Here is a 15,879-nt window from a genome sequence, read left to right as displayed (position 1 = left end):
GTATTGTTGCTGTTGCTGTTTGTTTTCTTATCTCATTGATGTTTCCAGTAAATTGTTTTTCTCTCTTTGCCTTTTGTGCCTTCAGTTCTCCCCTCCAGCCCCCTGTGGGGAAGGGAAGGGGAAAGCTGAGGAGCAAGATAGAGCGGCACATGGTTCAGAGAGTCTTGGTGGGGGCACTGAACTAGGGAATACCATTCCTAAACCACAACAATCAGTCCTCTATTTATAATCAAGTTCTTAAAAAGAATTCTGGTGTTTCAGGGCATTTTGATGACACTGGAGAGATCTCTCTACAGCACAAGTCCTCAAGCCAATATCGTAATAATGAGATTATCCTTAAGACACTAATGCTTAGTTAAACCCCTTCCAAAGCAAAAGTGGGTTTATAGCCCCTTTCTCAGTGTGTGGCAATCCTTACCAGATGCTAGAGGGTGCTTCCATGGAAAAAGATAGAGTAGAAACACAGAGAATTGAAAACCCCGTATTTTAACCTGAGAAATGGCAGCTGTCAGGGGCAGAGGCACACAGGCCAAAACGAGCCATCACACAGCATTTTATATAAACCCCATAGTTTCCCTAGGACACAGCATTGTTTTCGAATGGTGGCTGGACCACACAAGTCCTCCCACATGTGACAGACAAGGCATATATTATGAAAAGTCAGTCATTTTAATATCTACAGGTTACAATAGAGAAAAATATGGACTCTTCCACCCAGCTTCCTCCCCGTTTTAGCTCTGCCAAAAACAGAATCTGAGGTGCATTTCAAAAATTTGGCTGTCCTTTTAGGAAGGTAACCTTGTCTTTCCTATTCACTGTAAACTGCTGTTTTAGTTAAAATAGTAGGAGCAAAATTTTCTGTAAGAGCATTATTTTACCAGCACATTATTGTATGACAAGGGTCATTGGAGCTGGTGCAAGAGACTAATAAACCTAACTTAGTGGTGTCAGTTGTGAACTACCTTATTTCTCTATTTTTAAACACATAAATAATAGAAGTATAGCCTACCCATGAGGAAGCCTCACCAGGTTTGTTATCATGATGTAGGTGAAGGCATTATATCACATGCTAAGTGTTATAAACATCAATTTATCACCTCATTGCAACAAAATAATCACTGAAACAGAAACACCTTAAAATAAAATAGACAATCAGAGAACCTGAATTTATTTCCTCAATCAATTAATCCCTTGTTGAAGGAGACGAAATCCCACTGGAATGAGAAAAAGGATCTATTTTTTTCTCTAGCGCTGGAAAGTTTTTTCTTTTAGCACTGGGATGCTGTACTGTTTCCATCTGGAATGGAGTTAGTGTTTCTCATAGCAGCTTGTACATTTTGCTATGTTTTGGATTTGTGACCAAGCAATGGTAATAAATTAACAGCCTTACACAGCATAAAGGTCATCTTCTGTTTCTCACTCTGCTGCCCCAGTGAGTCAGCTAGAGGTGGGCAAAACCCTAAAAACACCTAAAATTACTGGATAGTCCTCCTCTGACTGTTAGATTTTGGAATTTAATTTCATCAGTTATTTTGCATTTAATGATCTCTGACTTGCTGCACAAAATCTCCTGAACACATGACTTTGAACTCTGCAATTGTGAATTTTATCTCCCAATTTTTCTGGAAGCCTACCTGCTTATCAGGCCTTCCATATTTCTACCTGTTTTGCAGTGACAACAACAGCCAAACTGTGTCAGCAAAATATTTCAGTAGTCCAGTTTTGCAAAATAATTAAGGAATAAAGTCAAGACTGCTCCTTGAGAAACCCCAAAAATTATCTTCCTCATGACCATGACCTTTCCTTTCCAAACAAGTGCCTTGTTGCCTCTGGTTTAACTAATCTTTTCCTCATTTTTACAATTGTTTCCTTAAAGTCCATTTTCTTAGATACAAACATTCATTTTCCATAGTTCTCCATATCAAAGTCTTTATGGGATACCAGATGGACGAGATCTACTACTTGAAGCTCAATCATCTCAAAAGATATAAACCAAAATGAGTTGGGAACAACTTGCTTTTCCTTTACACATTTTTTTTTCAACCTAGTTTCCATTCTGCACCACATCTGCAATTACTCCTTCCTCTAAATAGCTGTTTAAAATTCTTACCAGCCACAATCTGCACAGGGGTAGAATTAGGCTGCCAGAATGGTTATCCAGGTTACAGACTGAGATCTGTTCATTTCTCAGGCAAAAGGAGTAAGAACACTACTCTCCTTTTCCCATAGACCTGTCTGCTAGGTTAGTTTTGTCAAAGAGTAAAAATGTAAAAGACAACATTCATGAAAATTAAAGATCCTCAAATCCAGTTTCATGACTGAAGGGGTGAAAAACTGGGGAGCAACGAATCCCAAAGTACTCTTCTATCATCATAGACACTGTCAGTGGGAGGAGGGGGGATAAGGGTGGTAAGGTACTATCACTACCCTGAAATCTGTATTTAGGGTCTTATTTGTATTCTTCTTAGTGTAGAAGTTCTCCACTGTCTTTGGTGTGCTGCCCAGTCACCACCAGGCTTGATGAGCATGTAATACAGCAGTTGAGGTGGCTTTAGGTGGGGACAGAGGAGGTGACACCCCTCCAGGACTGCACAAATGTAGAGCAGGATTTGACTCCCCCACCTGCTACATGCACACTCAGATAACATTCAAGCACAATTTCCCAGTTAAAAGTAGCAATAGTAAAATCACTGCTACTACAATACTGTTGTTAACTATGGCTTAATGGCACTGAATTTTCATTTCTATAAAATATGCAAATTTGGGAGTTAAACAGCTAACATCTCTGTGTTTTCCATGGAAAGGCAGTAAAGGCTGCAATGAAATCCATGGCTTCCCTGGCATATTAAGGTTGTTAAGGTTGTTTTTTGTTTTTTTTTTAATGGGAGCTGCAGTTCCATAGTTGTTGCCTACAATTGCATTTATTCACAAACTAAAGTTTTAATTTATTTTAAAAAGCTAAACTAGTAATTAAACTCAGTAATTTCATATAGGCAATGCAGCATAGTAATAATGGTGATACAACTTCACCTTTTACAAAAGCCTACATTAGCAATCCTAACAAGGTGTCAGAATAAAAATAGGGATTGCCTGAGGACCACATTCAATGCAAGTGCAGATACACCTGTTTAAACTGGAGCAAAACACTGGAAAAATTTTTATATTGAGCTTCAATCACAGAATCAGTGAATTATGGAATGGTTTGGGCTGGAGAGGACTTTAAAGATCTTCTAATTCCAACCCCCCTGCCATGGGCAAGAACACCTCTCACTATCCCAGGTTGCTCCAAGCCCCATCCAACCTGGCCCCGGACACTTCCAGGGATGGGGCAGTCACAGCTTCTCTGGGCAACCTGTGCCAGGGCCTCATCACACTCAGAGTGAAGAACTTCTAGTTAATATTTGACCTAAATCTACCTTGTTTAGGTCTACAGCCATTTGTCTTGTTACTACACACTCCTGTAAAAAGCTCCCCCCCAGCTTTCTTATAGGCCCCCTTCAGGTACTGGAAGGCCACAGTGAGGTCACCCAAAGAGCCTTCTTTGCTACAGGCTGAGCAATCCCATTTCTCTCAGGAGAGGTGCTCCATCCCTCTAACTATCCTCCTGTCTCCCCCTCTGGACTCTCCAACAGGTCAGTGCCTTTCTAACTCTTGGGGCCCCAGTGCTGGGCACGGCATTCCAGGTGGAATGCTCACAACAGCAGAGGGACCTGCTGCCCGTGATGCTCTTGATGCAGCCCAGGGTGACACTGTCCTTCTGGTCTGCAAGTGAACATTGCTGGTTCATATCCAGCCTCTCATCCACCAGCACCCCCAGGTCAGCAGGGCTGCTCCGGGTCTGATCATCCCCCAGGCTGCACTGATGCCCAGGATTGCCCCAGTCCCAGGTACAGCCCCCTGCACTTGGTCCTGTTAAACCTCATAAGGTTCACATGGGCCAAGTTCTCAAGCTTGTGCAGTTTCTCTGGATGGCACTGCCTCACTCAGACAGCTCGACTGCACCACTCAGCCTGGAGTCACCTGCAGCTTGGCTGAGTGTGCACCTGATCCCACCCTCTGCACCACCGTGGAGAAGACACTGAGTGACACTGGTCCCAGGACGGACCCCTGGGGGACACCACTGCTCCCTGGGGTCCATTCAGACACTCAGCTGTCGACCAGCACAGTCTGGATGAGACCACCCAGCCAATTCCTCATCCCCTGAACACTCCAGCCGTCCAATCCTTGTCCCTCCACATCAGCAGAAGGGTGTTGTGATGGACCACGGCAAAGGCCTTAGGGAAGCCCATGCAGATGACATGAGCAGCCCCTCCCGAGTCCCCTGGTGCAGTCACTTCAGTCTGCAAGGGCACTGAGGTGTCAGGCAGCACTTGGTGAAGCCAAGTCTATCTCAGATCACCTCTCTGTGCCTCAGTACAGCTTCCAGAAGGATCTGTTCCATGACATTCCCAGGCACAGAGGTGAGGCTGACATGTCAGCAAATCCCAGGGTCCCCTTTTCCACTTTGTTTATAAATCAGTGTAATTTTTCCCTTCTTCAGTCAGCTGGCACTTCACCTGACTGCTGTGACTTCTTGAACATCCTGGGGAGTGGCTTGGGGGCTACATCAGCCAGTTCCCTCGGGACTCAGGGGTGCACCTCTTCAGGTTCCACAGATGTACCTATTTTTGGGTGGCTCAGGTGGTCATGAACCAGATCTTTACTCAGAGTGGGAGGGACTGTGCTCCCCCAGTCCCTGCCTTGAGTTCCATCCACTTGAGACACGATAGGAGAGGTTGCCTTTGAAGACTGAGTCAAAAAAGTCCACATTAAAACGGTCAACTTACAACACCAGTGTCTAATACTCCCTCTTCAAATGGGGGATATAAACAAAATTTTCCTCAGTTGTATGCAAGACTGAGCTATTGGACAAGGGACATTCAATACTGAATGAATAACAAAGGTTTGCAATTCCTCAGAACTAGACTGCATTTACACCAAGATTATGTATTTTCTTCTCTGAAACTTACACATTTGAACATTGGGAATCCTATTAATGAAAAAAGCTATTTTAGGTGTCTAGAAATCATTTAAAACTCTATTACTAATAGTTTTCCCTTTTGAGTTCTAGAAAATTGGATTAATGATATGCGCAAATGATATTTTATGCTGTGAGGTAGAGAGGAAACAAAAAAATCTCTGTGATTTCTTATTAAAATGTGTCTCAGAAGCACAGTTATTTTTAATCTTAAATGTCTGGCAAACCAAAAATGTGAGAGAACATAATGAGGTACAGATATTTTATTAACAGCTCTTTAAGATCATTCATGAAAAATTTGTGTGACAAAAAGTCCTGATACAGCCTTACAATCCCATTCCAGCACAAAAGCTTTGGGATCACATGAAAATGCAGTTCACTACTTCCTGTGTGAACATGAGAATACATTCTGTTGGCAATTACTAATACCCTGTCACTAATTTATACACAGGAACTGCACTGCAGCCATGTAGTCAGAGACAGAACTGCAGTCTCACAAAGAAGACAAATAAAATCTCCCAGCTAGAACGCTGTTCATGAATTTTTCTGTTATTCCTGGGCAAACCAGACCTGACCACTCTAAGGCAGACAGCTCCATTCTGCAGTTTTCTCCTTTTTTTTCTTTTTTTTTTACATGCTTCCCATTAAAATATTGAGTATTACTCAATAAGAATCAAATCAATAGTGTTCTCATATGTCTTCTGGTACAAATTTGATCTGTTCAAGTACCTAGATGACTATAACTAAAAGTGTGATTTGAAATATCTGAGAATGGATTTGAGTCTTTCTTCTCTCTGATTCAGAGTGGAGCACCATCTTCTAAACCTACTAAAATAGGGACATGAAGTTCAGTTCCTGCAGGCATTTTAGTCCAGACACTGCTGTTCCAACAACACTTTTTTTGCACTGAAAATATTCGTATCACCTCCTGTTTTTTTCATGCCTTTACAGCCCTCTTGTGAGAATCAGAAGTAGCCCTAACGTGGCTCACCATGGCTCCTCTGGATGTTTTGCTGACCTAAATTTGGCTTCAATTCTGCCTGAAGATTAAAGAATCAACAAGATGGGTGTCACGGCCAGCATCAACCATCTGTCATTACTCTCAAGTACATTTTGTCTGTGATATTTATCTGCTTGCTGCTGTTTTGTAAACAGAAAGCAAAATGATGAACACCTTAACCTTTCCACACACCTTACCTTATCTTCTGATTTAGCACCCAGTCTTCACTCCATTCCTAGGTAGAGCTCCCAAATCAAACCCACACTGATTATTTTCCTTCTGCTAATTTAGTAGCTAAGTTGACTGAAGTATGAAAGGTTTCATTCTGAAGCAGTACCCAAAAACTTAAAAAATATCCCAAGACCTTTCATAATATGGTCTTATGAAAATAATTTACATTTCCAGTGCCTGCCTCTGTATGCACATACAGTACACGAAATAAAAGTATGACCATTTGCAAGAATACCCCCTTACGCATCAACAAATAGAGCATCACACAAAATGAGACTAAACTTCTCTGTAATTTATGCCATCAACAGCAAGGGCAGTGTCACTGCATTACTAGCAGGTGATCCATCAACACTGACATTCAGTAGGACTGAAAACCATTAGTAAGATTTGGCAAAACAAGTGCTGAACAGTTCACTTGCACAGTCCCTGGAGTGGTTTTTTTGTATTATTTTGTTTTAAAGTACATCAGTGATTATGTGTCTTTGTCTGCATAGGCCAGAATTACTGCTGTGATGTAGAGCTCTTGTGTAAGTAACACCTACAGCTTAGAAAATTTGCTAATTTGGTTATGCAGTGTCTAATGTTCAAACCTGTGTTTCTGCAGATGAGTGTTTAGATTTAATGAATCTCAAAAAATAAAATTCTGAGCATGAGTTCACAGGTAAGAAGGGTGTGATGGTGAGTGACACATTACTGTGACTGAGGGGGGGTGGCTACAGCAAAACAGTTTTCTTACATTCTCCAGCTCTTCCAGGCAAACATTTACGTGGAAAAAAAAAAAAAAAAAAAGGAACAGAAACATTGAAAAGAAGAAAGCAACACTTTGGGTATAAGCTAGTAGGACAAGCATGTTGGAGTGAAAGTGAGTGAATGGGAGTAACATAAAAGCTGCTGAGAAGCAGAAAACATATCATTTTTACACAATTGAAAGATCAGCGATTGCTACTAGAAACTAGAAGGTTTAACTAGAAAGTGAAACTACTTCTTTGTTTCTCAAGAAAGGTCTGATATGGCCTCTACCTTACTCTCTACAGTGAGTTGGTTATACTAGAACAATCTGCTTTGCCCCCAGTCACCAGTGGAGTTCCCCAGGGCCCAGTGTTGGGGACAGCCCTGTTTAAAATTTTTAGTGTTGTTCTGGATCAAGAGTGTCCCCTTAGTCAGTTTGCAGATGACACTAAGTTGGGTGGGAGTATTGATCCACTGGAGGGCAGGAAGGATGTTCAGAGGAATTTGGGTTTGCATTTGTTATGAACCAATGGCTCAATGAGGTTAACTGCACAGGGTTCAGCTACACCAAGAACCAGGTCCTGCCCTGGGGTCACAACAGCCCCAAGCAGTGCTACAGGCTTGGGGAAGGTTGGCCAGAAAGCTGCCTGGCAGAGAGGGGCCTGGGGGTGCTGAACATGAGCCAGCAGTGTGCCCAGGTAGCCTAGAAGGCCAGTGGCATCCTGGCCTGTACCAAAAATGGTGAGGAATATTGGGGAATATCATTCCTGAGCCACGACAGCCCCTCATGACAAGAAGGACATCGAGATGCTGGGGCATGTCCAGAGAAGTGCAACAGAACTGGTGAAGGGCCTGAAGCACAAGTCTTGTGGGGAACAGCTGAGAGAGCTGGGGTTGTTTAGCCTGGAGAAAAGGCAGCTGAGGGGAAGCTTTATTGGTCTGTACAACCACGTGAAAAAAGGTTGTACCAAGGTGAGGTTTTATCTCTTCTTGTGGATAACAAGTGACAGGGCGAGAGGAAATGACCTCAAGTTGTACAAGAGGAGGTCTAGATTTGATACTAGAACAAAATTCTTCACTGAAAGGTTGGTCAGGTGTTGGAACAGGCTGCCCAGGAAACTGGTGGAATTACCATCCCTTGAAATTTTAAAAAAAGAAACTTGGCATTAAGGGACATGGTTTAGGACATGGTGGAGCTAGGTTAATGGTTGGACTTGATCTTAGAGGTCTTTTGCAATCTTAATTCTATGGTTCTGTGATCTGTGTTTGTGCCTTTATTGTGGAAACAGATTTTAATAGGATTAATAATAATTTTTTTGGGGGGGATCACTTTCATTAAGAGTGCATAATATTTCAAGAAGAAAGAAAAAACTGTCTGCCTCTACCTGCCTCAACTGTTAAACAACAATCCCTTAAAACCTTCTGTTTAATGGAAGGAGGCTATATCCTCTCCCCTTCCTTCCATATTATGTCCCCTTTCTTTCAAACCACGTCTTACAAGGTGTTTGTCCATTAAATTCACTGGCCTGTTCAAGTTCCTCAGTCAAAGTGCTGACAAAACAGCGTTCATTTTATGTCCATTATCTCCTGCTTGTGTCTTGTTTATGATCTGTTAGTGTCTTTAGATGCCAGGTTGAAACTATAAAATATATCTCAATGTCTGTGTAAAATTTTCTTTATGAAATATAGTGTGAGTAAATAAATTGAAAGCATGAGTGTTACTCTGATAGAGTAGAGAAAAAGCAGAAAGTTTTAGAACTGATTTCTGTGTTTCAGGATGCTCTCTCTTCTTGGTTTTTTGTAGTTAGACCTAGGGAGGTGGAGGGTTTAGCCTTTAAGTTGTTACCTCTTAGTGTGCACAAGGAATGCCATTCATGGGGAAGGCTTAGGACTTCTGGAAAGCTGAGGTATGAGTACACTTGGTCCATGGGCTCAACAATGGTGAAATCATGGTGGACCCAGTTTCCTCAATTCCCAAAGACACCACCAGTTACAGCAACTTTTTTCCTTGTAAGGGCAGTAAATCCCCCTCAATATCAACGCAATCTGTCAAACAAGCTTTTATATTGTAAGATCCAAAATCGCAGGAGAGCCAAACATTGCAATCCTTGTACGCGGCCTAAAACAACAAAGGCCAAAGCATGGAGGCAGAAAGAAATTGTTTCTCTAAAACCCCTCATGTCGTGTTGGGTAGATTTAGGTTAGACACTACGAAGAAATCCTTCACTGTGAGGGTGGTGAGGCCCTGGCACAGGTTGCCCAGAGAAGCTGTGGATGCTTCATCTCTGAAAGTGCTCAAGGCCAGGTTGGATGGGGCTTTGAGTAACCTGGAACAGTGGAAGGTGTCCCTGCCTATCACAGAGGGGTTGGGACTAGATGATCTTTGAAGTCCCTTCCAATCCAAATTATTCTATGATTTGATGACTCTATGACATACTACTTTATTAAATGAAGATGATTACTGAAGTCTTTAAAAGATTCAGAAGACAGATTTTGTGCAAGATTGTATTTTTGATTCTGTTTTACCACAATCTTATGTTTCAATTCATCTTGTTTGAGGCTTACAATTCTGTAATACTTCTATTTTTCTTAACCTGTAAGGAACATGAAATGCCAATTGTTCTCAGGAGCAATTTTCCATCTACTCAAATGCAAGCCTCAGAGTCAGATAACAAACACATCTTAACTTTTTCCCATGTTTGAGCCATGCTACATGCATGGTTTTGCATACAATTTGGCAAGGATAATTAAAGCCAGAGAGCCACAAAGATGTAGAGGGGACTGTTCACTGTAAACAAGGAAGACAAATACCAGCAAATTAATATGAAAATCCATTGATACTCATTTCCCTGCAATAGACTTAAATGGCATGACTATAAATATCTGAATATCTTGAACTGACTTACCAATCTCCACTGGGAGATCATTGATTTGATTTTTTGACAATTCCAGTACTCTCAGATCTTGAAATAATGCAATGTAGGCTGGAATGGTTTGTATCAATGTATTGTTCACGTGCCATTCTTTCAGATAGGTTTGTTCTCTCAGAGAATCTGGGAGTTCCTGTAAGTGAAATAAAAACAGAAAAACAGAAACCGTGAAGTTCGACTTCTGCTCTCCCATGTTCCTAAATACAGGGGGGGAAATGCCACAGCCAAACCTCAACACTTTGCCTTAATTATCTTGAGTAGAATAGCGGTTTGCCAAAGCCTCACAGGAGCTGTCTGCGTTTGAAGAGCGCTGCAGCTGTCTTCACCACGTATTCATTTTCTAACTTCTAATGCAATCATTTGCTCTGAAACAGAAACCTATCCAAAGCACTCAACCTGTTTGGTGTCTCACACATTATCTCCTTTTTCCAGATGGAGGATTTTTTTTTAAAACACATTTCAGTGCTTTAATTCACACATCAAGATGTAGTAAAATGTAACACAGAACAGAAGAGAGAGCGTATAGAGAATATTTAAATAGGGTTTGTCAGCATAAAAGAAAAAAAAAAAAAAGAAAGGTGTGATTATGCTCTGAATACCTGCCAATGTTTCAAATTTGTTTGGCAAGATGGAACAGAACCATCTCAAGACAGGATACACACATACCACCTTCTAAAAGCCTTTTTTCTGAAAAAAAGTTACTTAACTTCTTAAGTTGTTACAGCAAGGTTCAAAAAAATTTTACTAGATTTCTTTAGGAAGAATAGAAATACTTGATTTTTGAGTCAGTCCACAATTGCAAGTAATTCTTGATTTAGTCACGCTTTGCTTTCAGAATTCCAATGTTTTCCAAATACACAGGAAAAATATGCTTCTGAGTAATTTTCAGACTATTCTATTTGTCAAAAAATCTTCAATGTATAGCTGAAACCAAAACTCATAAAGCCTTTAGTGTTCACAAAATTGCTTTAGTTAATTGGTATTCACTTCAGACGTGCATGCATTTGTTTGAATTATGTCGCCAAACTCCTTGAACTTGAAAAAGACAAAAATCAACTCCCAAAGCTGAAGGTCAGATCATTTTACACTCCACTTTCTGAAGCATCACATGATTTACCAGTCTGTCCTGGGTTTTAAAACACTGTGCACTGGCAACATCTGCAACAAATATTCTGGAAGAGGTTCTACCATTAACTATGCTCCGTAAGAAGAATGGGAGAGTTTCAGCCTTTGATTCCTTTATGACTTCCAGACTTGTTTCCTGTGCATGAAGAATATGACACATTAGGAATTGCTGAGTTTTATACAAAGGATATTGCCTGCTTTTTCTTGTCTTCTAGATTTCATAGATCCCCCAAAACATTAACAAGAGTGATACATTTTAATTGTGGTTTTTTTTCTTCTTCTTTATTAATGCTGAACTTCTGAACTAGGAATAGTTTTGTTTGGTGGTTGCTGCCTCTCATTTCAGCTCTTTCCAAATTTACACATGCAGACCCTTAGCCTATGTTAATGTAGTTCTGTCTTGCTACCTGCCCTTCTATACTTGATATGAATCATCTCACGTCTTGCTTCATTTTCCCACTAGGTGCATATTGCATTGTCATCCATCTTCTATATTTGACAGTTTATGGCAATTAAAAAAGTAAAATGCCTGAAATGCCCCAGGACTGGTAATGAGAAATCTCTCCAACTTTCTCGAGTCAGTTTCCATTTCACCTCTTTCGTTGCTGCACATCTTTCTTCAGCAAAATAAAATGATACCACCTGCAAATTCAATTAGTATTGTCTTTCCCACCTGTAAGGAATGGAAAATTCAATACATAGGGAAGAGCATTTAGTTGGAGTGTCATAGATGTCAGTGTAGGGAAAAACCCTGATTTAGAGAGAAAGTAGAATAATCCTACTGGAGGGAAAGGGATGTTTGCATTAACAGACACTATTTTCCACTCTGTTCCTCCTAAAACATTTTTTAAAAACCTTTATGTCAGCATTAAGGGTAGTTTAAGATATCCTTTGCAGCAACCAAGTACATTCAGACACAATTTCAAAACAATGGAAAGAGGTTCCTTTCTTCTACCAATTGCCAACTTACTTTTCTTTCCTGAGATTATTTCTTTATATCATGTGGCCATGTTTACAACTTGCAAACGCAAGCGTGAAAATACTTGGCTATTACGTGGTTTTTCAACGTTCTCCATTTTGCAATACATTTATATTTGTGTTGCTAAAACATAAATTGATGTGATATTTTGCTTCATTTACAAATAGATAGGGACGGGAGCTGGAATTTGCACAAGCTTTGGGTTTGCTTTACTCTCTGATTCCCTTGTGTTCTTTTGTAATCTTCTGCTGCCACGCTAAAGCTGGCAGCCTGCTGATAAATTGCTTCATGAAGACTGACACTTGGAGGATAGCCAGTCTTTTGCCTTTAACAGCAAAACAATAGCCCCAAACTTGTTTGATTTTTGGGAGAGGAAAAGAAAGTCTTAAAAGGGAATAAATAGCGAGCCTACAACAATTGCTGATTGTACTATTCCTAATTAGGAGAGAATTTGCCTGCTAGACGTTCGGCCTGAACTAAAACTGTGATCAAAGTTCTGAGAAGTTTAAATTCTGTTTGTTTTCCAGCTCTGCAGTTTCATCCGTCGCGGTTTGGATCCAAATTTCCCACATCTCTAGTGAGGTCTGAAGCTTCCTCCAGGAGCTGTCTGCTGCAGTTCCCCAGCAGGGCACCAGCACTGTCCCAGCTCCCTGGCAGGGCACTGGCACTGGCACCAAGTCCCCCTGTTGCCCTCAGCGTGTACCAAGCGGGAGAGGCAGAGGGGGCAATCCTGAGACTGAGGCAAGGACCTTGGCCAAGAGGAAAGATGACAGGGCTCTCCCAAGAGGAAGAAAACAGAGAGCAGCCTGTATTCCGTAGAGAGGACAAGAGCACAGCGCTGTCGCAGGAGAACTGGGGGTCCATCCCTGGCACCCAGCGCTCTCGCAGGTCTCCCACACTGCTTGCCAGGAGAGGCCCAGCTGTCCCAGCAGTGTGGGCAGAAAGGCAGCAGCAGAGGCAGATGGCAACTTGCACAGCATATCCCCTGCCCCAGCAGGTCCCACGGACACCCAGCCAGCAGCACTGCCCTGGCTGGAGCTCCTGAGGAAGAGGAGTATCACGTGCCTCTTGCTGCTAAGGCACAAGAGGCAGCCAAGGCATCACTTTCTCCTGCCCTCAGCAGGCAGTGGTCTGAGGAAGAAGAACTCTGGGGCCTCTACAGCCTCACAGAGCTGGCCCCAGAAGAAGAAAACACAGACCAGTACTGGGGTGCTGGGACAGAGTGTGGTTCTGCCACATGAGGCATGGGCAGAGTACTCAGACCCTCAAGCACTCACACCCACGGCCAAGGAACTGGATCTGCCAGGGGCAGTCCAGGAACACTTCTCTTGACAACTTGAACTCACTGGTGTTTTACTTGGGCACAGGCATGGAGTCAGTGGAAGAAGGATTTTTACCAAGCTGGAGAAGATATGAAGAGGGAAGTTAGGGAAGTGGATTGTCTCACAAATGCCACTTGCTGGGAGGACAACTTGCTGGCATGGGACAGGCAGCTGGTTGAGCATTTACAGTGCAAGCCCTCACCTGTAGCTGTCCCTGTGCAATGACTCTCCCTCTTCAGGAGGGGGCTCAGGACCCTGCACAGGGCATTCTGTGGCACTGCCAGAGCAGTGGTGTCCTGACGCCAGTGCCAGGCAGGTCCCCGGGGATGGCAGCTGGCCCTGAGCCTGTGCAGCATCCCTAGAATCCCAGAAGATAAGGGACTAATTTATACGTCTCAAACACTGATATCCAAATGGCTGTGGGGCCAAAAAAGGATTGTTAGTAGTAACAGGCAAGAATTGTCTGTAATAAGCAGGGATTGTTGGTAACAACATGCCATGGCAAAGAACAAGCTCTGGGGATATATATATATATCTATATATATATATAAGAATAACTGATGAAACTGCAGAATTGTTCCAATCCATGAATGGTTTGAAGGCTGGATCTCCAGCTCCTGGCTGATGACTATGCTCCAGCCACTAGGACTCCCAGGGTGGGGCTCTTTCATTCCAATATAAATTGGAATGAAGTTGTTGATTGGTTTTCTTCTCTTAAGGATTGGAATGGCCTTTTTTGATATATGATTTCTCACGTTATCTCTTCTGCTTCATCCCTCTTTTCTCCCTCTGTTCACTATGTGCATGAATGAGGATGAAGACAATTGTCCTTGTTTTTGATAGTTGTCAAAGGTTGAGTTCTCAAACCACTGATCAAGGTTTTAAGTCATGGGGTGGTGTAAGGAAAGGGTTAATAATATTTGCAGCATAGGCCTAAAACACCTGTCCAATCATTTCTATCTTCTGTTTGTACTCTCCTTCTCTCTCTCTCTGCCCCCTTTCTCTCTTTTCCCTATACACTTATGCTACAAAATAAAGTTTGTATTGTTGAACTGGCATTTGGTCTCATTTGCACCTTAATTTGGGCAGAGGACTTTAACATCAGACAGTGACAGTAATTTACTAATAGAGCTTTGTGAGCTTTTGTGGACCCTCTGATTTTTATAGTTCTTTCAACCACAAACATTTACAAATCTCAGGTGTTTCCTTCCCCGTAAGTGTGGGATGCCACAGTCCCAAGGGAGCCACACGGGGTGGCTTTGTCATGGACACATCCATAAAGCAGGATAATTGATTCCATGATTCTATGAAATTTAGCATGGCTCAGGATCACTTTTGGCAACAAAGGTGGTCCTGACTGGGTCAGGAATTTTATACTTGGGGGGCAGGAGGGAGGAATCTCTGGATACATAAGCACAAGAGAGATTTTCTCTGTCCATTCAATGCAGCAATCCTACTTGACCCATCCTAGGAAATAAATGCATCACTGTCACAAACAGTCAGGAATAACAAATGGAAATTCTTTGTTCTCTGTGAAAATACATTCTGTGCTAGACAACAAAACTGGGAGAATAAACACAAATGTAGCAATTTGCTGCCTTTTTCTGTGAGGAAATGGTGTACCAGAAGATCATGGCTTACGAGTAAAGACTTTTACCATCACTCATTTACTTTTGTACATTTGACATTAAAATTTTTTTAAAGTGGGTATGCATCCAGACCTTCTACTTTGGTAATGTAGCCTGGCCAAGAACAGTCCTCCTCTGCATTGGAGGAGCATCATCAGCTTTCCTCTGCCAATACTGATATCACACATTAAAAAAATTTGTTTATCCTGAATATTTTCTGAAAAGCATTTAAAATTCACTGATTCACTAGAGAATAAACATTCATTAGTTAGTAGCAGAAAGTAAACACTCAGAGGGGAAAAACAGAGTTAAAGTGATTTCATTTAAAAGTTCATATGAATATTCATGGCATTATTTTGCCTCAGTTTCTAGTTCTAGTAGCAGTGCTGTTTCTCTGAAGAACTAATTTAATTGAGTAGATACATGTTTATGTGTACAAAGGTTCTCAATTACATGTTTCATCAACTCTGCTTCATTCTTTCCCAGGCATCTGCTTCCAAACACACAATTCAAAGGTCCATAGTCCTTATACAGTTGTTTTTCACAGTGGGTTTGTCTGGAAAACTCTCAGATAATAATTTTTTTTTTTTTCTGAAACATACCTTGGGAACACAAATTACATGTGGCACATTACACCATTCTTGTGCTGTCAAGACACAAGTGTTTTGCAAATAGAGGATTTAGGACTCACTACTGGGGCAATACAACTGGGCTCCGACCACTTTTTATAAAAAGAGACAAAGAAAAGAAGAGCCTGTCTGATTTCGTTCACTTTCATTCACTGATAGCATTCAAACATCAGATTGAGACTCTGTGATTGTAAGGCTAGCCCATTTGCTGTTACATGCCCTTTTCTTTCCTAACTGTTAATTCATTACTGCTCCCAGCTGTCAGAAATGCATCACCCAGGGAGGTCGA

General features: G+C 41.7%; 1 protein-coding gene across 1 annotated transcript in view; it reads right to left on the bottom strand.

Annotated features, from left to right (window-relative positions):
• Positions 1-15,879, bottom strand: part of LRRC2 (leucine rich repeat containing 2) — a 54,321-nt gene that overhangs the window by 23,468 nt on the left and 14,974 nt on the right. Inside the window, exon 3 of the mRNA XM_050329163.1 lies at positions 9,884-10,040. Within this exon, the coding sequence (XP_050185120.1) occupies positions 9,884-10,040 (157 nt within the window). The remainder of the gene's footprint in view (positions 1-9,883; positions 10,041-15,879) is intronic.

This window comes from Myiozetetes cayanensis, unplaced genomic scaffold (assembly GCF_022539395.1).
Source record: "Myiozetetes cayanensis isolate MyiCay16 unplaced genomic scaffold, myiCay2020 scf4, whole genome shotgun sequence".
NCBI lineage: Eukaryota > Metazoa > Chordata > Aves > Passeriformes > Tyrannidae > Myiozetetes > Myiozetetes cayanensis.
The sequence above is the reverse complement of the archived record's forward strand: the minus strand, read 5'-3'. Positions and strand labels throughout refer to the sequence as shown.